Source organism: Siniperca chuatsi, linkage group LG2 (assembly GCF_020085105.1).
Source record: "Siniperca chuatsi isolate FFG_IHB_CAS linkage group LG2, ASM2008510v1, whole genome shotgun sequence".
NCBI lineage: Eukaryota > Metazoa > Chordata > Actinopteri > Centrarchiformes > Sinipercidae > Siniperca > Siniperca chuatsi.
The window spans coordinates 15649-40361 of NC_058043.1; the positions used below are offsets into that span (position 1 = coordinate 15649).

The 24713-nt window shown below is 41.4% G+C and overlaps 1 protein-coding gene across 5 annotated transcripts; it reads right to left on the reverse strand.

The window, feature by feature from the left end:
- Positions 1-1281: 1281 nt before the first annotated feature.
- LOC122862904 (phospholipid transfer protein) lies at positions 1282-23178 on the reverse strand. Of its 5 annotated transcripts, none has more exons than XM_044168793.1 (15): positions 23054-23178; positions 17236-17374; positions 12969-13068; positions 12752-12880; positions 10871-11026; positions 10373-10436; positions 8870-9025; positions 8615-8791; positions 8286-8345; positions 7044-7208; positions 6345-6412; positions 5926-5968; positions 5698-5761; positions 5389-5465; positions 1282-5240 (listed from the first exon to the last, which is right to left on the reverse strand). In XM_044168793.1, the coding sequence occupies exons 2-15, from the start codon at positions 17366-17368 to the stop codon at positions 5142-5144; spliced, it is 1491 nt and encodes a 496-aa protein (XP_044024728.1). In that variant the 5' UTR covers positions 17369-17374; positions 23054-23178; the 3' UTR covers positions 1282-5141. The 5 variants fall into 5 exon arrangements, with proteins under 5 accessions (XP_044024728.1, XP_044024723.1, XP_044024705.1 ...); XM_044168788.1 differs by lacking the exon at positions 10871-11026 and adding an exon at positions 11763-11918 and having other exon boundaries at positions 23054-23153; XM_044168770.1 differs by lacking the exon at positions 23054-23178 and adding an exon at positions 22930-23047.
- Between the last annotated feature and the right edge of the window lie 1535 nt (positions 23179-24713).

A 24713-nucleotide genomic window follows, 5' to 3' on the forward strand; every position in this document is an offset into this window, starting at 1 on the left:
GAGAGCGTCACCTGCAGGTCAGACTCCAACGACACACTCATCTTTATCTGGTTTTTCATGTCAACCATCATCAGAAACTGCAGTATCACTACAGTAACACATGTTACAGTCCAGCTTAAAAGGAAATGAACATGAAGAAATGTTTTCTCATAAACCATACGTTTAAGTCTCACTAACACAGTCTGGTTCACAGTGGTTAACTCTGGTTTACACTGGTTTATACCGGTTCACACTGGTTTACTCTTGTTCACACAGGATTACACTGGTTTGCACTGGTTTAAGTCTGAGTTACACTAGTTTACTATGGTTTACATTGGTTTATTCTGGTTTACACTCACTTACACTGTGACATAGTTCTGGTTTATGCCCGTTTACAGTGATTTACACTGACACTGTTTTTCACTGGTTTGCACTGGCTTAGTTCTGGTTTACACTGGTTAAATTCTGGTTTAGATTTCACCATGCTAAACTGATGTATCATACATGTTCAAGATTATATTATAGAATTTCATATTTCCTGTTATGATTCTGTCTGAAGTGTAACAGCCAACACACACACATCTTTGACACCATCTTTCCCCACCATTAACCTAATTTTTCAGTTGCCTGACCCTCACTGTACATAACCATAGTTAATGTGCCATAAGCACCATCTTTCTCTAGCATTAACCACACTGAGGTTAACATGAGCAGATCTGTTGGGTCTCTGTAAATAATATTATAAAGAGTACGGTCTAGACCTGCTCTATAGGAAAAGTGCAATGAGATACCCTCTGTTATGAATTGGCACTATATAAATAAAATTGAATTGAATTGAATATTGTAGAAAGGGAGAATTTTAAAATAGCTATCTTTGTCCTTTAAATGTAATCCAGTGTTGATCGTAGTGACAGAAGAGTTATGAGCTGATCTGAGGAATGAATGAGATCAAACTGCTGCGTTTCTGTAACATCAACACTGAAACAGTACAGTTGCGACACAACGTTATTCATTAACCTGGTTTTAACCCAGAGTTACATTAAAACACAGGTGGAAGTTTTCTACAGAGACATTTACCACTTAAAGGTTGCCTGTGGAGTAGAGCCATAGAGCGACATTTCTTTATGAGTGGCCCTGAGTTTCTGTTTTGTTCATGTCAAATAAGAGGACGAACACGTAACACACGTAACCACATAGGTGACAGGTTTCACACTAATGCACTGATCTACAGGTGGTTAAAGGTAAAAGAAACACAGCAATGCTCAAGAAAAGGCATAGAAGAAGACTGGTAGCAAGTAAAAATGTATGTAAACAAGAATTTATAGTAAAAATTCAGCTCTATGAATGTTTTGAGTAAGGAAGTACAGTCAGCATGTTTGTTAGAGCTCAGAGATTCACACAATGAGTTTTAATAAGAAACTGAATGTAAACAGAAACTTTGTATGAAAGAAAATTGCACAGACATGTTGTCATTTGTCCATGAGGTTCAGTACCAAGAGTTTTTGTTTCAGAGTAAATATGACCTTTACCCTGCAGCACTGATTGACAGCTGTCCATCATGAATTCAGGTCAAACATCACAACCAAAGTCAGTATTCATCATACTGGTCCCAGTTTAACACTGGGATTAAACTCTGTGCTCCAGAGGCCTGTACTACGAAGCAAGTTCAACATACCCAGGATATCATAGAAAAGGTTTCAGTTGTAGTCATCTGGACACTGTTTTCAGAATCAAGACGTTTCGGCTCCCATCCGGAAGTCATTCTCAATTGTGAAGAAATGGGATGGGAATGGATTCCCATGTATAAATTAATAGGCTTATAATAACACTGCCCCATCATTAGGCCATGACTACATCTATGTTTACGCTTATGTATTCCATTAAATGAATGTGTTGCTTAGATGTAGTCTCGCAGTTTGCACAAGTTAGTCACGGAGTTCCACAAGGTTCTGTGCTTGGATCAATTCTATTCACCTTATATATGCTTCCTCTAGGCAATATTATTAGGAAACACTCCATAAACTTTCATTGTTATGCGGATGATACCCAATTATATCTATCGATCAAGCCAGATTAAACTAATCAATTAGCTAAACTTCAAGCATGCCTTAAAGACATAAAAACCTGGATGACCTGCAATTTTCTGATGTTAAACTCTGACAAAAATGAAGTTATTGTACTTGGCCCCAAACACCTCTGAGACACATTATCTAAAGACATAGTTGCTCTAGATGGCATTGCCCTGGCCTCCAGCAGCACCGTAAGGAACCTCAGAGTTATCTTTGATCAGGATTTATCCTTTAACTCCCACATGAAACAAACATCAAGGACTGCCTTCTTTCACCTACACAACATTGCAAAAATCAGGCACATCCTGTCTCAAAATGATGCCGAAAAACTAGTCCATGCATTTGTTACTTCTAGTCTGGATTATTGCAATACCTTATTATCAGGCTGCGTGAATAAGTCCCTTAAGACTCTCCAGTTGATCCAGAATGCTGCGGCACGTGTACTGACAAGAACTAGAAAAAGAGATCATATTTCTGCAATATTACTTTATCTGCACTGGTTCCTGTAAAATCCAGAATAGAATTTAAAATCCTTCTCCTCACCTACAAAGCTCTTAATGGTCTGGCACCATCGTATCTCAAAGATCTCATAATACCTTATTACCCGACTAGAACACTGCGCTCCCAGGATGCAGGGTTACTTGTGGTTCCTAGAGTCTCCAAAAGTAGACCGGGAGCCAGAGCCTTCAGGTATCAAGCTCCTCTCCCGTGGAATCAGGTCCCAGTTTGGGTTCGGGAGGCAGACACCATCTCCACATTTAAGAGTAGGCTGGCTTGGGAGCCATCCTTTAGTTATGTTGCTATAGGTCTAGACTGCCGGGAGACTTCCCATGATGCACCTGTTTCCTCTCTCGTCCTCTCCCTCTCCATCTGTATGCATTTTTTCCCATTATTGCATGTTACTAACTCAACATCTTCTTCACAACACCTGCTCTTGAACACTCTCTCTCCTAAGAGACCCTCTGACGATCCGTGCACCACTCCACGGACTCCTCTCATGGGTGTATTATTAGAACTTAGATCTTAATAATTAATATATCCACGGGATCTTCTACAAATGATGCCATTTTCCAAGATAACTGATTGGTCAGTAAACTGTGCTTTTATAGCGTTGATCTGATATCTCGAACATAACCTGCTCTGGAGCAGGTTAGGTGTGTAGCCTAAGTTACCATGGCGATGTACCCCGGTAAAAAGTGAACCACCGTCATAAGAATAAAAACCCCGGGTTAAGCCAGAACTTACCTCTCTAACCCCAAATCCTGCTACATAGTACAGGCCTCTGAAAAACTACCTGTTGGTATACTGGCAGATGTCTGATTTATGTTGGACCCCCTGAACGCACCATCAGTTTTCTGTTGACAGTCTCAGTTCACTGAAGGACTCAAATAATTAGGAAATGTCCCTCTGATGGGTGGAGCCTAAGTTAGCACACAGGCACTGTGTCAGTGTTGTCATATGTTTGTTTACCTACATAATGTTATAATGTATATTGACACAGTCTGTCATATATAGATTCTGACAGTGTTGTATACACAGATGGGTGACAAATAAATGGAGAAAGCAAAATGAAGTGTGTTAGTATGGAGTCAGGACACCACAAGACCTCCAGATCAGCTTTAGTGCTGCTTGCCAAGTCTGTGGAACTCTATTGGAGGGATGAACACCTCCTCCACTAGATGCTCCCTCAGTTATATATACAACCTTTATTTAATCAGGTCGTCTCACTGAGATCAGACAGACCTGAGTACAGCGGGTAGAGAGACACACAAGCTAAAGGACAGACAGCATCAGAGACAGTCACGGACGTCACTACATAGATGTGAAGATGAAAGTTTATATTATATCATCTGGTCTTATGGAGATGGTGGTGGAGAGCGCTGTGTTACACGTTGATCCAAAATCTTACATAGGTATGAAACTGGGTTGAGATCAGGTGACTGTAAAGGCTTCAGCATTTTATTCACATCATTTCCATCCTCACCAAACCGTACAGTGAGCCCTGCTGCACTGATTCAGATTTTATGTCAAGATGGCAAGAGGAAAAGATCTAAGTGACTTTGACAGAGGGTTCATTGTTGAGGCATGGATGGCAGAAGCTTCAGTCACAAAGACTGCTCAACTGGCTGTTTCCATAGGAACAGTGACTAAAGTGACATCTGCATTTAGATCGATGGGAAAGACATCAGTAAATAGGGTCGGAAATTGTGGTCGACAGCGCACATTTCATGAGCATGATACTCGTTCATTAGTGCGATACGTAAGGAAAACCAAAAGAGCAACTCTTCATCAGGTGACTGAGAATGTCAGTGCAGGACATGATCAGACTGTCAACAAGAACAGTCCATTGACAATCACATATAGAGGGATATTGTAGTAGGGTTGCAGTGCAGAAACCCCTCATCTCAAAGATGAATGCACATTTGAGAGTTCAGTGGAAACCATCGGCACTGGTCTACAGAGATGTGGAAAAAGGTGATCTGGTCAGATGAGTCATCCTTCACATGTTCTCCACAGGTGGGCAAATGCATGTGTGGCGTACACCGAGAGAACGGTACAGGCCTGAATGCTGGACCCCTACAGTGAGGCGATCCGGGGGCTCTGTTATGCTGTGAGGGCATGGTTTGGATCCACTTGTCCCCTTAAAGGGAAGGATCACTGGGGATCAGTACAAAGTTGTTCTGAGTGATCACCTTTATCCTATGGTGAAACATTTCTATCCCAATGGGAATAGTCTCTTCCAGGATGACAGTGCCCCCATCCATAGGGAACAAGGGCTCACTGAATGGTTTGATAAGGATGAAAATTATGTGGATCATACGCTGTGGCCTTTGCAGTCACCAGATCTCAACCCAATTAAACTCCTATGGGAGATTTTGGACCAACGTGTTAGACAGCGCTCTCCACCACCACCATCAAAACACCAAAAGAGGGAATATCTTCTGGAAGGTGTCCATCCCTCCAGTAGAGTTCCAGAGACTTCTAGAACCAATGCCAGGGTGCATTGAAGCTGTTCTGGCGGCCCGTGGGGGCCCAACATTTTACTAAATTTGTCACCCGGCTGTATATACTGTATATTCTACATATATATCTTTAGACGGTGTTGGTCTCTGGCTCTTTCTGGGTGTTCCCTGCAATCATTTCTCTCAGTCCTTTGCTGAAGTGAAGATTTGCTCCGATCACGATGAAACCCTGCACAGATTAACACAACTGCTGTCAAAACCAGGGGGCAGCACTGAGTGATTTTATATAACAATAATACACAGACCAATGATCAATCAGAATACAGCATCATGTATAAACATATACAGGTTAATGTCTAATGTGTAAAGAGACTTACGTTGTGATATTCAACCACCTCCTCAATGAAATCCATCCCATCAGCCAGAGGAATCTGAACACCTCTCTTTGTCCAGTCTGAACACACACACACACACACATTCAGTAAAACATCATTACAGTAGTCAGTGTCACAGTGTGTTAAGGTAAAAAAAAAACTAGTAATTGTGTGTTGATGTTTTAAAGTTTGTGGTGATCTGCCATAAATTGGGTTTTTTTTCGATTTATAAATGTTCAGTTCAGTTTTTCCCTCATGAGTAAATGCAATATTAATGGCAGATCACCACAAGTTGATGAAACAGATTCTTACTGTTGATTAAAGGAACCACAGACATCTGCAATATCGTCTTTAGAGGAACCTGCAGAGGAATCAACTGACAGACAGACAAACAGACAGGTTCTTACTGTTATGTATTGTGATTGATTGTCTCTTACTGCCCCCTGTTGTCAGTCAGAGTAAATGCTCACATATCTGTCTAGCTATTGTTGTAATTGGTGGTATAAGATGAAGTAATACACAAAAAGACACAACACTTACTGCCAGAGATTCCAGTGCAGATTGATTGGAGAAGATTTTAAACCTGAAAGAAGAAAATGGTTGCAGTCTGACTGTGATGCGATCAGTTAAGACAAAATAAATTATATTTACATCCTTTCATTCAGTTTGTGATTCAGATGGTAAATGACTGAGAACATGTGGGACAACGCAGAGACACCAGACTGTGGCCAGTATAATTAAAGACTTCCATCATCTCAAGTCATTTGGTAAAATTGTTCCTGGGCTGCCTGTGATGAAAACAGGCTACTTATAAAGAGCTGCTCCACAACCAGAGCACATTGTTCCTCCAGATTTTGAAACCAGTTTCCAAAACCAGCAGGCCTCGGCCTTCACTTAACACCCAGCTGACTTTAGAGACATGCAGCCCAAACTGTGTTTGCGTGTATGTGTATGTGTACCTGCGGAGGTCAGCATGAACAGCCAGACGTTTTCCCTTCATAGAAACTTTAGCGTTAAACTTTGTTTCCTGCAGGAGTACAGAACAGTCAGAGAAATGAAAAATTTATGAAAAATGAAAACAGCTGTTGGACATTTGATCTGGTTTTACTTTGAATCTTTAAGGAAATACAATCTAGTTTAAAACTGGTGTGAACAGGTTAAACTGGAATCAAAGCAGTAGTTATGTGAAACATGGACTGAAATAAAAGTTGAATCAGGAACAACTGAGATCCCAAAAATGTCCCCTCTCACCTGGAGGATGGGGAACTCCTCCAGAACCATCACCTGTTATTAAAACTGTAAGAGCAGCAGGTGCACACGACAGGTGAGAGACTGATCTCTAAACAGACAGCTGCCGTCCAATCAGAGGATTTCCTGTGGTTTACAGTGTGTTGAACTGTGTGTGTACACTTGTACTTCCCACATAGTGAGGACCGGAACAAGCTTTAACCAACAGAGTGAGGACATTTTGGCCGGTCCTCACAACCTCAAAGGGCTGAAGATTAAGACTTGGTTATTGGGGTTAGGGTAGAATTAGGTTTAGGTTATAGTTGTGATGGTTAAGGTTTGGGTGGGGGGCTAGGGAATGCATTATGTCAATGAGGGTCCTCACAAGTATAGAAGTACAAGTGTGTGTGATTGTGTGTTTATGTGTGTACCATGGTCATGCTGCTGAGCTGGACTGGAGGCTGACCTGGAGGCAGCAGCATCACCCTCACGATGGCTGTCATGACAACCGTCGCCCCAGACGTCTTGATGGAGGTTTTTGGAGCCGAGTTTACAGCGAGCTCCAGAGAGAACGGAGCATCCACCAGAGCCGGGTTCTACCCAGAACACACAGGGAGAACATGAAGTACAGTAATAACACAGAGTACTGCAGTACTACACTGGGTTCTATCCAGAAAACACAGGAAGTATAGTACTACAATAATACAGTACAACAGTCCTACGCAGTACTTCAGTAATATACAGTACTATAGTGCTGCAGTTCAATGCAGAGTTAAATAGTACACAGTCCTAGAAATGTAAATATTAAACTGGTCTGACTCGTCTCATAGACCTCGAGCCAACCTGCCTCCTGGTGGTTTATGATCAGTGCTGATCAATAAGTATCAGTAGATAACAGTAAGTCTGTCAGGTGATTTCTAATGAATAATAAACATTACGACTCGACTATATCTTTACGTGTCTCTACTGTCTCCTCTGTGCTTCTACGGTGTCTCTACTGTGTCTCAATTGTCTTTGTGCTGTGTCTCTGCTGTGTTTGTATTGTGTTTCTACTGTGTCTCCTCTGTTCTTTGATGGTGTCTCTGTGTTTCTGCAGCATCTCTATTGTGTTTCTTCTCTGTTTCTACTGTCTTAAGTGTGTCTCTCCTGCATCTCTCGTGTCTTTGTCATTCTACTGTGTTTCTAGTGTGTCCCTGCTGTGTCTATTGTGTTTCCACTGTCTCTACTGTGTTTTTACCATCTCAGCTGTCCTGCTGCTGTGTCTCTACTGTGTTTTTTTGGTGTTCCTATGGTATCAACTGTGTCTCTAATGCATTTATGCTGTGTATCTATTATGTTTCTACTGTGTCTCTTCTCTCTACTTTGTCTCTACTTTGTCTCTACTGTTTCTCCACTGTATCTCTGCTGTGTCTAGATTGTCTCGATTGTGTATCTACTTTGTTTCTACTGTGTCTTTACTATGTCTCATCTGCGTCTCCATTGTGTCTCCATTGTGCTTCTTCTGCATTTCTACTGCGTCCCTACTGTGTCTGTACTTTGTTTCTGCTGTTTTTCTACTGTGTCCTCTATGTCTCTACTTAATGTCTACTGTGTCTCTACTGTTTTTGCTGTGTCTCTATTATTTTTATACGGTGACTTCACTGTGTGCCTGTTTCCATGGTGTTTCTGCTCACCAGCATCATGATGGCTCCAAAGTAGGTGGTTCTCAACAACATCTCCATGTCTTTGGGCATCTGAAGGATGAGACGACATAAACAGAAACAGTCAAGATCAGACAGGATCAGTTCAGCTCTGAGGAGTAATCTTCCATTCTCTATTCTATTTTCTTTGGTGGTTTCAGGGTTACAAGGGGGTCTGTAGTGGTTTTGAGGGTCTGTGGTTGTTTTCGGGGTCTTTGTTGGTTTGGGTAGTCTGTGGTGGTCTGCAGGGTCTGTGGTTGTTTTGGGGGTCTGTGGAGGTTTGGATGTCTGTAGTGGGTTTGAGGGTCTGTGGTGGTTTTGACCTTCTCGTTAACGATGTGCATCTGGAAGATTCCTGCTCTGTAATAAGAAAACATTCCACTGTCGAAGAAGAACTCGGAGAGAGCGAGATAAACCATCCTGTCATACTCTCTGATGACCGGGTCGACGGCGTAGTTCACCAACGTGTCATTCTGATCAGACAGGTCGAAAAACATCCCCTACAGACAAACACACACACTGTTACTATCATATTGCTCGGATAAGATTATACAATCTAATCAGTGTCAGAGTCTCACCCTGAAGTGCATGTCAAGGCTCCTGGACGTCACCACTGGATCATCAATCAGAGAATAATCTATCCCAATAAACTGATCAACCTCCGTCCTCACAGGGATCGTCTCCAACATCGAGTTCACATGAACCAGAGCAGCGTGATCCAGAGCGGGACAGATCTGAGAGAGAGACAGGTCAGAGAGAGACAGACAGGTCAGACAGAGAGACAGGTCAGAGAGAGAGACAGGTCAGAGAGACAGACAGACAGGTCAGAGAGAAAGACTGGTCAGAGAGAGAGAGAGACAGGTCAGAAATAGAGACAGACAGGTCAGAGAGAGAGAGACAGGTCAGACAGGTCAGAAATAGAGACAGACAGGTCAGAGAGAGAGAGAGGGACAAAGAGACAGGTCAGAAATAGAGACAGACAGGTCAGAGAGAGAGAGAGACAGGTCAGAGAAAGAATGACAGGTCAGAGAGAGAGACAGGTCAGGTCAGAGAGAGAGAGACAGGTCAGAGAGAGACAGACTGGTCAGAGAGAGAATGACAGGTCAGTGAGAGAGACAGGTCAGAGAGACAGACTGGTCAGAGTGAGAGACAGGTCAGAGAGAGACAGACAGGTCAGAAATAGAGACAGACAGGTCGGAAATAGATACAGGTCAGAGAGAGAATGACAGGTCAGAAATAGAGACAGACAGGTCAGACAGAGAGACAGGTCGGATAGAGACAGACAGGTCAGAGAGAGAATGACAGGTCAGAGAGAGAGACAGGTCAGAAATAGAGCCAGACAGGTCAGAGAGAGAGACAGGTCAGAGAAAGAATGACAGGTCAGAGAGAGAGACAGGTCAGAGAGAGACAGACTGGTCAGAGAGAGAATGACAGGTCAGTGAGAGAGACAGGTCAGAGAGACAGACTGGTCAGAGTGAGAGACAGGTCAGAGAGAGACAGACAGGTCAGAAATAGAGACAGACAGGTCGGAAATAGATACAGGTCAGAGAGAGAATGACAGGTCACACAGACAGGCAGGTCAGAGAGAGAGACAGGTCAGAAATAGAGACAGACAGGTCAGACGAGAGACAGGTCAGAGAGAGAATGACAGGTCAGGTCAGAGAGAGACAGGTCAGAAATAGAGACAGACAGGTCAGAGAGACAGACAGGTCAGACCGAGAGAATGACAGGTCAGAGAGAGAGACAGGTCAGAAATAGAGACAGACAGGTCAGAGAGACAGACAGGTCAGAGAGAGAGAGACAGGTCAGAAATAGAGACAGACAGGTCTGAGAGAGACAGACAGGTCAGAGAGAGAATGACAGGTCAGAGAGAGAATGACAGGTCAGAAATAGAGACAGACAGGTCAGAGAGACAGGCAGGTCAGACAGACAGACAGGTCAGAGAGAGAGAGACAGGTCAGAAATAGAGACAGACAGATCAGAGAAAGAGACAGGTCAGAGAGACAAATAGACAGGTCAGAGAGAGAGAGACAGGTCAGAAATAGAGACAGACAGGTCAGAGAGACAGACAGGTGACAGACCTTTTGGTTGAGGAGGAAGCGCATGCCTGTTGTCAGAAAGCTGGCCAGGAAGTCATAAACTCTCCTGAAAAAAAACAAACGTGATGACAGACAGTACCTGATTGGTTGAAACTGAGGTCACATGACAGTGTGGTGAAACATCAGTGAGTATTAATCAGTGATTAGATATTGATACGTAATTATTGATCAGTGATTACTGATTCATTATCATCATTGATTACTACATCTGACTTATTAACAGTAATCATTAATTGTTATTGGGTTAGTTATTACAATTTCTATCTTTACAGTAATCATTATTGATTACCAAACCAATCCTATTAACAGTAATCATTAATCATTGATTACCAAACCAATCCTATTAACAGTAATCATTAATCATTATTGATTACCAAACCAATCCTATTAACAGTAATCATTATTTGTAACTGATCACTACGTCAGTCCTATTAACAGTAATCATTAATCATTATCGATCAGTATATCAGTGTGCTTTACCCGAGCGTTCCGCTGAACTTTGCCCTCATTTTGGCTATTTTGGCATCACAGGTGATGTTATTGATCTTCAGTCGTCCTTCATCATCTCTGATCAGATTCAGAACCGTGTTGATGTTCACTCCTTCAGCCGACGCATTGATGCTTCCTGTGTCATAACTAAGATACAACAACACTTCAGCTTCATCACTGACAGTTGTATTCCTACTGTCATCTTCATCATCATTACTATAATTAAATCCGATGACTGTAAATAGGTCAGATCAGAGTTATGTTGGGCCTCGCCACGCTTCGCCTCGCCACGCCTCGCCTCGCCACGCCTCGCCTGCCACGCCTCGCCACGGCTCGCCACACTACGCCACACCTCGCCACGCCTCGCCACGCCACGCCACGCCACGCCACGCCTCGCCTCGCCAGAGGGAGACAGACAGGTCAGACAGAGAGACAGGTCAGAGAGAGAATGATAGGTCAGAGAGAGAATGATAGGTCAGAGAGAGAATGATAGGTCAGAGAGAGAGAGACAGGTCAGAGAGACAGACAGACAGGTCAGAGAGAAAGACTGGTCAGAGAGAGAGAGAGACAGGTCAGAGAGAGAGACAGGTCAGAAATAGAGACAGACAGGTCAGAGAGAGAGAGACAGGTCAGAGAGAGAGACAGGTCAGAAATAGAGACAGACTGGTCAGAGAGAGAGGCAGACAGGTCAGAGAGACAGACAGGTCAGAGAGAGAGACAGACAGGTCAGACAGACAGACAGGTCAGAGAGAGAAAGAGACAGGTCAGAAATAGAGACAGACAGGTCAGAGAGAGAGACAGGTCAGAGAAAGAATGACAGGTCAGAGAGAGAGACAGGTCAGTGAGAGAGAGGGTTATCGATCAGTATATCAGTGTGCTTTACCCGAGCGTTCCGCTGAACTTTGCCCTCATTTTGGCTATTTTGGCATCACAGGTGATGTTATTGATCTTCAGTCGTCCTTCATCATCTCTGATCAGATTCAGAACCGTGTTGATGTTCACTCCTTCAGCCAACGCATTGATGCTTCCTGTGTCATAACTAAGATACAACAACACTTCAGCTTCATCACTGACAGTTGTATTCCTACTGTCATCTTCATCATCATTACTATAATTAAATCCGATGACTGTAAATAGGTCAGATCAGAGTTATGTTGGGCCTCGCCACGCTTCGCCTCGCCTTGCCACGCCTCGCCACGCCTCACCTCGCCACGCCTCACCTCGCCACGCCTCGCCTGCCACGCCACGCCACGCCCGCCTGCCACGCCACGCCACATTACGCCACACCTCGCCACGCCGCCACGCCGCCGCCCGCCACGCCGCCACGCACGCCGCGCCACGCCCGCCACGCCACGCCACGCCCGCCACGCCGCGCCTCGCCACGCCACGCCACGCCACGCCACGCCCGCCGCCTCGCCACGCCACGCCACGCCACGCCCGCCACGCTCGCCACGCCCGCCGCGCCGCCACGCCGCCTTGCGTGAGAAACAAACCGGCCGACCTGAGAAGCTGAAGCCTTCGCTAAGAGGCTCGACTGAGAAACAAAGGACAGACAGATCGGCGCCAAGCCCCCACTTTTTAATGTATAGGGCCTTAAATATCAGCATTTTTAGGTGGAGCCACCTTTGAGACGTTTCACGTTTGGTTATTGGTCCTGATTCCAGGCTGCGGCCCCGTAATTATTCATCCATATTGATAATAATAATTGTACTAATATTCATAAATATCTTACTATTTTGCTAATAACCAAACCTGCCCTACCTGAATCCCAACAGTTACCTTTATGTTGTTCTTTAGGAGAAGGATTACAGTTTTATTAGGTTTCTGTGGGAGAACGATTAGAGTTAAGTCAGTGTGTGTAGGAGAACTAACAAGAACCAGTAGAGGATCCGTCGGTGGAAACTCAGCGAGATCGATGAGTTCTGAACATCGAACAACAAACCAACTTCAGGGATGAATTGCAGGTCAGCGTGAGTCAGATTCAACTCTGTTATCTTCACACTGATGACAGACGAGAGAAAGAGAAAGTATTAATACACATGTTGAGTAGTATTAAAGTATTACTTTAAATATAATGTAATATTAGTACTCAGTGATGGTGTATTGGAAGCGTCCTTCTTTGCCGTTCATCTCTGGCATACTGATGTTACCGAGCTCCTCTTCAACAAACCTCTGGGTCTCAGACTTCACTGAAAAAACAAAACACAAAACATTGAATCAACATTGTACTATGGTTAAATTTGACGATTGAAATTCCAACATTTAATCAATACTGTCTCAATATGTGCATGCATTTTTTCAAAAGTAGAGAACTGGGTGAGACACACGAGGTGTCATTCATTCTAAATCCAGCACACTTTGCTGTGGACAGTGCATCGTGATTTTTTTATTATGTGCAAATCTTCTTAAGGTGTGTGTGTGAATGTGGAGGTAAGATAATGTTAGCTTAAACAGGGCACCAGCTAACATTAAGCTAAATATTTATAAAGGCTTATAGGGGTTTAGCTTACATGAAACTTTGCTAACTTAGCTAATGTAGCTAACTAATAAAAAAAGCAGCAATGGCTAGAGCCAAAATTAATTTGTGAGATTCTTTGGTTTTAATATGTGCCAGTGATAAAAATGGCAGCACCTAGCATTACTTTGATTATTTCCTTTGTTGGCTAGTCAACATAGATGTAACATTAGTTATGTTGTATTTTGGGTATAGTTCTCAGCTGGAACAGATGTCCGCAGACAGGTTAATGTCTTGTTTCCCTTAGTACTAACGTAACACTTTGCAGTTGGAGTAACGAAAGGGTTTAAGTAAAATTATGAGCAGGCGTCAAAGTCACTCAACTGTCTGGGCTTGTCTAAAATACAGTGGATGTTAAGCATCACAGAAGATGAACAAGTGTGGCTGGAGCTCAAGGTAGGGTCCAGGTTAACGTGAGGGACCGACTTCGTCACAACACCAGCTCCCCCTGCTCTGGCGCTTTTTCCCTGAAGGGGACTAAAAAAGAAGGAAGGGTCATTTCATCATCATACCAACAGTCTAATGCTCTGCTCGGGGCCAGTTCCATTGAAGCCTATGGGAGATGCACGGAGAAGCACACTAAAACTCAACATCCTGCATCTACGTGTATGACCTTTGATAAAGAAATTCCTCTACCAAATGAAAGAACACACTTCAGAGGATACATTACTGACCGATTTTTACAAATGTACATATCACATAGTGACTCAGACATCAACATTGGTTTGTATAGTACTGTATGTAATGTAAATCTAAATATTGTATATTGAATGATGTTGACACGTAAGTGAAATATTTAATAAATCAAGTCATTTCAAATGTTAGATTTTTAAAGATCCCTTCCACTCAAAAAAATGTTGTCCAGCAGTTACTTATATTTGTAGTTTCTGGATTATTAATGAAGGAGAAGGAGTAGATGTTGTTTCAGAGATTTTAACAAGATAATTGAACTTTTGTGAAAAGAACATATCAGATTATTATTCAAAGTAGAGCAAGGTATATACATGTTAAAACAGACATCCCTAGATTAAAAAAAAGTCAAAATATAGTCAAGCAAGACTCAAATTTGCGGCTCAGGTTACATCTCTCTGCAAATATATTCCTATAAGAAGCTGGTTACAGTGGCACATGCTTCCAAACTATACTGAAATACAATTATAGCTTTTTGTTTCAACAGGTACATCGAGATCCAGCGCAGAGCGACACAACCCTCTTTGTCCCCCACAACAAGCAAATGAAATCACACTAGTCTAATGCTTTGTGTACAAGTTACAGCATTTTCCCTACCTCTAGACTTCTTTAGAGGGAACTACCACCAGTATGATCATGTGAAAGTCAGTGCTTGATCAGGGTTGTAACGGTAAGACAGATGTCGTCTGTGTTAGATAAGTACACAATTTCTGAGGACCATCAAATTCACATTGACGAAGCAATATGCCCATCTCCTCACGAATCTCTCTTATGAAATGCTAATTTAATTTGGACGTCAGTACATCACCTAGCGGTGTCACAGTCCGATTACTGCATGTTTATAAAATTCTGTTTTGATATTAATCCTGTTGGGTAAAATGCTGAGTGGTTTTTCATTCATGCCTTTCAAAATGTGTGCAGTGATTAAGGTGCATGAATGTTTGTATTTTATAGATGTAACCACACCGATGCAATGCCAAGGCAAAGGCACCAGGCAGCTTTTGAAAGGCAAGAGTCTATTTCAAATTGTGTAATTCTGCGGTAGTAATTTCATTTCTCACTTACTAACAATTCAGTTTTTTCCCTAAGACCTTGCCATCCAGAAAATGACTTCAGTGCTTGCTGAAGTACTAGCGTTGGTAAAGCTGGGTCAAGAGACATACAGTTAGTCAACAATGAATTGGCAGATGCCCCAGTGACCCTGGGTGGTCCTCAGGGACCAGTACCAGCCACTACCTTTTCAGATGTCCCCCATCCAGCTGCCAATTATGAATGAAGAGGACTTTGATTCATTCTTAAGTAATGATTCCACCTCAGTCTGTCAAAAGATGGTAATTTATATATATTATAATAATATGCAGACCTGCTCACATTTCCTCATACACACAGTTTCTGTATATCACAGCACAGTATAAACTAAATAGGTAAATAGGGTTGCATAGATAAAATGGGTAGCAGCCCTTTCAATATAATTTTACAGCCATTTCAAAAATAAATGACCAAAACCAGACTGCTGGTACATTTTGGAGCAAAATGCAGTTACTGCCTTTTAAACTTCTGACTGGAGTGAACTTGATTCAGCTGGAATATCTGGGTTTGTACAAACATCAGTTGCTCTGTATGTTCATGAAGCGTTCAGTGTGTACGTTGTTCGCTCCATATCATGGTATTGGATTTCTCCAGAATCGTATACTCCACTTTTAACTTAGATGGAAGAGTACATGCTCAAATAAAAATAAACCAAAACAGAGTTGCCACTGACCGCTGCCCAGGTCTGACCTCTGCCCAACATTATCGTTGTGTTTTCATTTTTTACCTTAATCATTCTGTTTAATTTTTTTTATCTGTTTAGTTTTTTAGCTGCCGCTTGGCGATTTGACCGGAAGATGGCCACCTGGCCTTCAGTGACAGTGAACAAGTGGCTATGTTACGCTCCAGAGCGGGAAGGTGGCATCACACACACACACACACACACACACACACACATACACACACTCAAAAATGTGTTGTTGTTCCTAAAGTTGGATGTTTATTATCACTGTACAGAATGGTGAATTTGCCAGAATTAACCCCCCTAACACTAACCCTCCATTTGTACAGAATTTGCCACCAGGTGGCAAGATTTTCATGAAATCAAAACTTTTAATATCTGCATTTTTGTCAGCAACAGCTGTCATCCCACACTGGATTCTAATGAGGGAAATTCAATTTTATTGATATAGCGCCAATAATGCAGCGTGTAATTCAGTGTTACTCTTGGTAAGTTTATCCAATTGATATGAGCCTCACTGCTTTTTGTTCACACAGCCGTATCACAGGTGTATTAAGTTTTTTAACCGAACATATCCTACTGCTGGTAGTTCACATGGAAACCCTTCAACTGGTGTGGCCAGATCTTTAATATAACATTATTGCTTGGTAGTGTTGTTTTGAATTTAATATTCAAAATTAAATCTGAATATTAAAAGTATGTTTTCTGTCAGATTTTTCAGTGATTTAAAATGTGTTTTAACATAGTTTCATTTGTTTATTTATTTTGAAACATGTGCAAAGGTAATTTTGAACAAGCTAATTTATATCTGCCAACAAGACATGGTTTAGTGTTTGTTTTTAGTTTTGGACCACTTCATATAGAGTACAAGGATGTTGTATTTCTGAATTTCAAATGTTTGTGTGTGAGACGTCGAGAGAGAGAGAATGCAGCAAAGGGCCACATGTAGTTAAATGCAGCTGCAGACGGACTTCTAAGTCACGGTTGAATCAGTATTGATTCTTTGTCAGTTATGGTTGAAAATCTGATGTTTATTAAACATCAATCATAACGAGCGTTTTCAATTTGGTTTCAATGTCGGGTGTCAACAGAGATTCAATACTTCTGCCTGACGACATTTAAATGTTGTTTAAACGCTGTCACTGATGTCATTTAGCCTTCCTGAAGTCTTAACTAGTTCCAATCAAATGTTTATTAAACCGACCGGTTTAGTAAATCACAGGTTTTAGACTAACGAGCAAAAACTGAGAACTGCAGGAGAACAGAGGAACTGCTTTATGTTTACACAGGTTTAATATGGATTATAGTTTAGATCTGGATCATAAATCTGTTCAGGTCTTAGTTTACTTCTGGATTATAATTACATAATCATATACTTACACATCTCCAGTCCTTTGTCAGTGATGCGGATTTTGCAGCCAGCGGGTTGGGCAGCAACAGCCATGATGGAGGACACCAAAGGCAAAAGGAAGAGGAGGGACAACTGACAGGAAGTCATCCTGAGCCAGAACATGCCAACCTGAAACACAGAAGAAGCAGCAGCAGCAGTTTAAAATCCTGGATTAGAGGCTGGACTCAGTTGGTGTTTTGTCTCTGTGTTTTCAGGTTGGTTCTGAGGTTCTAGGTTAGGTCTTTGTCAGATCATCTGCTCTGTGCGTTCTAACGTTCAGCATTGTGGCCTTTAAATAATCCTGGAGAGCCTTCTTGTGGACAAATAAAACAGATGAATTGCCATTCATTACGTAGTGGTAACTATCAATTAAGACCTCAGCCAATCAGGGAAGGACACCGATAACCTCATCATCCAGCTCTGCAGCTACTTTCTCTGTTTCCATTTGGGAAGTATGATAGTTCACTACATCAGATGTATTCATTATAAGTGTGTAGTAGTGAATAAAGCACCATTTGAGGACGTCTTCTTCTGCAGTTCTTAAGACTTCCTGTGTAACATTGGTGTTGCAGTGTGTCAAGCAGGGAACAGGGAAAGGACCCAAACGCAGACAGGATGATTTCAATGATTTAACAGTAAAAAAGGCTTACATGGGATACAGGAAGGAAGCGGACAAAACCAGGGGAGCAGTCCAAACAGGCAAACGTAGAATCCAGCGAACAGCAAATAATCGAAATTCTATACTGGGACAAGTGACCAGTGATCAGAAGAACGGAGGGCTGGAAAGGGGCAGAGCAGGAAACCTCAGGCGGGCGGCCCGAGGGCTGGACACCCCCTGGAGGATGACCAGACGAGTAAAGCAACTCAGGAGGCCGGCAACAAAAGTGAAAAGGAAATCTGTGATCCACTCAGGAATGGCTTCCTTCAGACTAGGTATGGCCGACAATTTCCCACGTGCCAGAGCAATGATTGCCTCTCTGTGGAAGACATTGATAGCCTTACTCCACATGTCCCTGAGGCATGTCAGGTCACAAATGATGACGTGTTCTTCTTCAGAATAGTCTGCTGGGTCCATAATGGTCAGACAGGGAAGGACAACTAGACACAGGTGAAACTAATCAGGACAGGGCAGACAATCAAAACTGGAGGGAAAAGAAATGAAAGACAGGAAGTAAAACTACAACACATGAGGGAAGGATAATATTTCAAAATAAAACAGGAAATAACCCTCAAAACCACAACAATCGGAGGTCTTAAGATTGAGCTCACTAACCAACGCCTCCTCTGTCACACACTGCTGAAGGTTTAAATTTACTCTTAGTTTCGTCTTCCAGGAATTCCCTGTCTCATAACACACAGCAGAGCACATAATGGGTTGTTTGGACCCTGAGCAGTGACTCACAGTCTCCCTCACAATCTGAACCTGTTCAGAGACAAACTGTTCGCTGGTGTAAAGAGGAAGCTGCAGCAGTGTACTGAGGTCAGAGGTCACAATGAACAGATCTAAGGGTTTTGGTTCCTCCTGTTGTTCCACAGATCACAGCTGAACACATTCTCAGACTGTGTCGTCCATATAAATAGTGAACTGCAACTTGAACTGCAGTAACCTCTATTACAACACTCCATCCTCCCCCTTCTCCCCCTCCTCTCTGTCTCTTTACTCTCTCAGCAGCCTCCCAACCCTCCTGACCTTGTTTTTTCTCTGTAAAACAAACTGAACTGATAAATCTGAGCAAAAACAGTCAGACAGGAAGAGAAGCTGAGTGACCGAGAACTCGGTTTACTTTCTGTTTAAACTCATCTGTAAATCTCTCACTGGGATTTTATTAGTGATTATAGTGGAAAGTGATTTTTACTGGTTTCTTTTAGGAAAAAGTCTTTATTTTATATCTGAACTGTTTTACAAACTTCAACTTTGCTCTTCAAAGCATCAAGAGGAGCCATTTCACTGTCTCATTAACTTACACTGTCTCTGACACTTTAACTGCTTTCACCATTTACATTTCTGCACAGCGGTCCATGCAGACCCTCACAGACTTGAGCATTGATTATGATCAATTATTTTAAATGTTAGTATATTTGAATACACAGCAGAGCTACTGTCATTAACCTGAATTTATGTTAATTTAGTGAGATGACATTACAATTACTAAACTAATGATTTCATCTACAGCAGCTTGTTAATGACTGCTGGTTAATGTGTCATGTTTAAATCACTGTTTCATCCTCATTCAGCAGAATCAGAAAAATATGTAAATGAGAACAACTTTATGTTGAATTCGGCTGCATTAAAACACAGTGATCAGAGAGAGCAGGGCGAGACTGTCGAAGGTGTAATGGGCTGAAACTCCTGTATGTCCACTTTGCTCAGTTTAAGTAACAGATCCATGAGTTTGAAGGTTTATCAGACAGAAAAACTCTGTACAGAGGTTTATAATACTCAGACAGGTTTTACAGCTTTGGCAAGTTATAACAGTGGCAACTACTTTCATCATGACAATCGCGAGGTAAAGATACAGCTGAAATAGGGTGTTCGTGTTACAAAATAATCTACTGGGAATGTGAGCTTCCATGTAGGTGATTGGGTAATGCAGTGTCTTAGCAGATGACATCACGTTGTGTTGCAGCAAAAGTTAAGCCTGGTTCGACTTATTTGCCCTGAGTTGTTTTGTTTTTTTTGCTGGAACCCATGTAATGCCACATAACTGCTGCTGTTTTTGCTAGCTGCCGGTGATGTGTTAGTGAGATGCCACGCTTTCAGGCAGCTTTCCCTTATATTGCGATGTAATCCTCTCCGAAATTAGCCTCATCTCTTTGTTTATTGTTAAGAGAAACCGCTGAAACAGTGTAGATGCAGTGTCACAAGTTAACTTGTTGGTATTATTCAGACTGTACTAACCAGGTGGCCGGGCGACCTGAACACACAGAATACACAGAAAACAGTCCAGAGTACATAGTGGGGAAGTGATTAAGAACGTTTGGTTAGTAACAATTCTTTTATGTTAATTATTGGATCAAATCCCGAATGCTGCTGATATTTTTCCAGTGCGAATGACACAGTGACACTATATGTGCCACATCTCACCGGCATCCTACTGGCAAAACCAGTGTGGCAGTTACCGTGGCAGCTCGCCAGTGGGCGAGTCAGGTGCTGCTAACAGCGTGGCAGTTACCGTGGCAACTCGCCAGTGGGCGAGTCAGGTGCTGCTAACAGCGTGGCAGTTACCGTGGCAGCTCGCCAGTGGGCGAGTCAGGTGCTGCTAACAGCGTGGCAGTTACCGTGGCAGTTACTGTGGCAGCTGGAGCTTAAGGGCCATCACTTGCTGTCACTTTTTGAGCCCTGCTATAAAAAGTTCCAAACAACATGAAAGTCATTCCTGTCTTTAACCCTGAAAATAATGTGTGTGGCAGGTCTCTCATTATACACTGTAAATTAAGGGATGGCTTTCATGTTATTTGGTCACTTTTAATGTCTTTTTACCCTTAAACCACACAGCTAAACCATTAATAATACTATATTAGTTCCCACTAACTTATCCATTAATTATGGTTTTAACATCCTATTAAAGATATCTCAATTAGATTAATTGATGGGTGAATTAATGAGATAACTTGTGTTATGAATTGGTGCTATATAAATAAAATTGAATTGAATGAGATTTTAAGGATTCAGTGTCATAGAGGTCAGAGGAACACTGCTGACTAAAATATCACTGTAGCATTAAGATTTATTTTTACAGGACCTGAAAGATCAAACAGGACACATGAAGAGGACTGTAGCCTGTTTCTGACATGAACCCCTTTATCTTAATCTGATGATAATTGAACAGGTTGGTCTGAATAAACAAATGAGATCGTCAGTCTGACGGTTGGACCTGAAACACACGCGCACGCATGAATTATCAGGTCTGAAGCTTCAAACAGCCTTTGAATAGCAGAAGGTCCTCACAAATACAGACATACAGAACCACACACACACTTAGTCTGTAATTTGTGCGTTTAATTACGGCTCAGTGACGACAGCCAATCACCATCCAGCTGCTGCAGCACCCACATCTGGTTAACCACTAACTGCTAACTGCTAAACTTTAATTAAAAAGCTTCAGTTCAAAGAGAAGAAGATTTAGACTCCACACCCAGTCTGACCTCTGACCTCTGACCTCAGGTCTGTCAGAGAGACAAAACTACATTATTCAGCACTGAGTTTATACTTTAAACTGCAAAGTGTTTCATTAAATGAAGTATATAATATATGTCTCAGGTCTGTTTGAAACATCTGAAGCTGCTCAACCTTCCTCCCAGATGTATATTCTTCATATACTGTATGTTACAGTCTTTCTATAATTAATCCTGATTGTCCATACTGTAACTTTACAATGCTGGTCTATTCCTGCGTGTCAGTCCTGGGAGAGGGATCCCTCCTCGGTTGCTCTTCCTCACGTTCCTGCCATTTTTTCCCTGTTAAAGAGATTTTCTTTATCTGAATCGAAGGACAGAGGGGGTCGTATGCTGTACAGATTATAAAGCTCCTTGAGGCAAATTTGTGATTTGTGAGATTGGACTGTATAAATAAAAATTGACTTGACTTGACTTGAAACAGTAACTCTATAAAGCCATTTAAATCAGCTCCACCATATACAACAATAAAGTACTGTGACATGTTCATTCTTCAGTGACAATAATTCAGTATCATATTAAATATTATATCATTCTGTATAGTGAGTACTTTTTACTTTTGATCATTTAAGTACATTTAGCTGACAATATTATACTATATAATAGCACTATATAAAGTATCCATACACTGTGGATACCTTTACTTGTGGATACAGTAAACGATCTGAGTACTTCTTTCACTGCGGACACACAGTAATCTAATCAGTCATGAAGTATCAAAACATGAAAATACTTCTAAATAAAGTGACAGCTGAAGGGAGGCAAAGATACTGCAGGAGGTGGATCTGAGTCAGAAACCTGCTCCTCCTCAGAGTCCTAACTCCGTCAGGTCTGAACTCACAGACATGAAACGCACATCGAGTCGTTCAGTGCGACTCACACGTCCAGAGGACGTCATCGTCTCTGACGTCCGTCCAGAATAAACCTCATGAATCCACTGAGACGCCAGAGAAGAAAGCAGCTGCAGAACCTGCCTGAGAATCCTGCTGTTTCTAAGTTTCCTTCAGTCTCACAGTGATCCAGAGACAGCTGTCTGTCCGTCCACGGGTCCACTGCAGACAGGAGCTGCTGACAGCTGGTTCGGCTGCTCTGATGGGACAGTCTGACTACATGTGAACAAGTAACGTGTCTGTAGAGAACAGCAGCACCGACCTGCAGCTGACATCACAGCAGACCATCTGATGAGCTGTTATCATGTTGGTTCCCAAACAGGCCTATGTGTTGGTGTCAGCATGTTTCCATCCATCAGATTAGCAACAATATTTCTGACTTCCACCATTTTCACACAAGTCAAATTTCACACTGAGCTGATAAAATGCAGCAGAAGGAAAAAACTCAGAGATCCACTTTAAAATACAAGTATGGGATTTAAATGACAGGAGGAGCAGCCAGTTCACAGAGAAAATGGAGGCCATGGTGGCTGTAATTATTACTGAGTATACTGCAATATACTTTATATACTGTAATATACCCTAATATACTTTAATAGACTCTAACATACTACTCACCTGTCCATGATGAGACGCTCTGTCTGTCTGCCTGTCTATCTGTCTGTCTGCCTGTCTATCTGACTGTCTGACTGTCTGGTTTCAGTAACAGTTGAACTCTGAATGTCTGAATGATGAAACTCACAGATCAGCAGGCTGAAAGAGGAGGCGCTTAGATCAGATGGTTCCAGCAGTTCAGGTTCTGTTGGTTCTGTAGTTGATGTCTGTAGTTGTTCTGTCTCTGTTCACACTGACTGTCTCTCTCTGAGTGCAGACTTTTATCCTGAGGACCTGACTCCTCCCCCCTTCCCCTTCCCCATCCCCCTGGGATTTCTTGTCCTTTGTGAGAAAGAGTGTAGGTTTTCTTTCAGAAGTGAGGGAGACACAAACAAATATATATATGGACTCACACATACACACACACACACACACACAAACAGTATATTTGTATGTGTGTGTGTGTGTGTCAATCTAGCAAATGAGTATATATGATGAAACTGGCTACTGGTTTCCTTGGTAATGGTATTAAAAGCACTAACTTCACTGATGATATGTCATATGTGATGTATGATGTATGATATGATATGTGATATGTGATATGTGATGTATGATGTATGATACGTGATATATGATATGTGATATATATGTGATGTATGATATGTGATGTGTGATGTATGATGTATGATATGTGTTGTATGATATGTGATGTATGATGTATGATATGTGATGTATGATGTATGATGTATGATATGTGATGTATGATATGTGATGTATGATGTATGATATGTGATGTATGTATGATATGATGATATATGATATGATGTGTATGTATGATGTGATGTATGATATATGATATATGATGTATGATATATGATATGATGTATGATGTATGATATGATATGTGATGTATGATGATGTATGTATGATATGTGATGTATGATATGATGTGATGTATGATGATATGATGATATGTGATGATGTGTGATGTATGATGTATGATATATGATGATATATGATATATGATATATGATGTATGATATATGATGATATGATATATGATGTATGATATGTGATGTATGATGTATGATGATGATATGATGATATATGATGTATGATATGTGATGTATGATATGATGTATGATGTATGATATATGATGTATATGATGTATGATATATGATGATATGATATGTGATGTATGATATATGATATATGATGTATGATATGATATGTATGATGATATGATATGATGATGTATGATATATGATGTATGATGTATGATATATGATGATGATGATATGTGATGTGTGATGATATGATATATGATGTATGATGTATGATATGATGTATGATATGATGATGATATGATATGATATATGATATGATGTATGATATGATGTATGATATGTGATGTATGATGTATGATATGTGATGATATGATATGATATGATATGATATGATGTATGATATATGATATATGATATGTGATGTATGTATGATGATATGATATATGATATGTGATATGATGTATGATATATGATGTATGATATGTATGATATGATGTATGATATGATGATATGATATGATATATGATGTATGATATATGATGTATGATATGATATATGATGTATGATATATGATGATATGATGATGATGTATGATATATGATGTATGATATATGATATATGATGTATGATGTATGATATGTGATATGATGATGATGTATGATATGTGATGTATGATATGATGTATGATGTATGATATGATATATGTATGATATGATGTATGATATGTGATGTATGATGTG

Excerpts from the sequence above, each read along its gene's own strand:
- LOC122862904 (XM_044168793.1), bottom strand. The coding sequence starts at position 17,368 with ATGTTCTGGCTCAGGATGACTTCCTGTCAGTTGTCCCTCCTCTTCCTT. Across the intron at positions 12,881-12,968 it reads TTCCAATACACCATCACTGA|TGTGAAGATAACAGAGTTGA; the intron begins GTACTAATATTA and ends GTCTGTCATCAG. Across the intron at positions 5,466-5,697 it reads TGTGGTTCCTTTAATCAACA|ACTGGACAAAGAGAGGTGTT; the intron begins GTAAGAATCTGT and ends GTGTGTGTTCAG.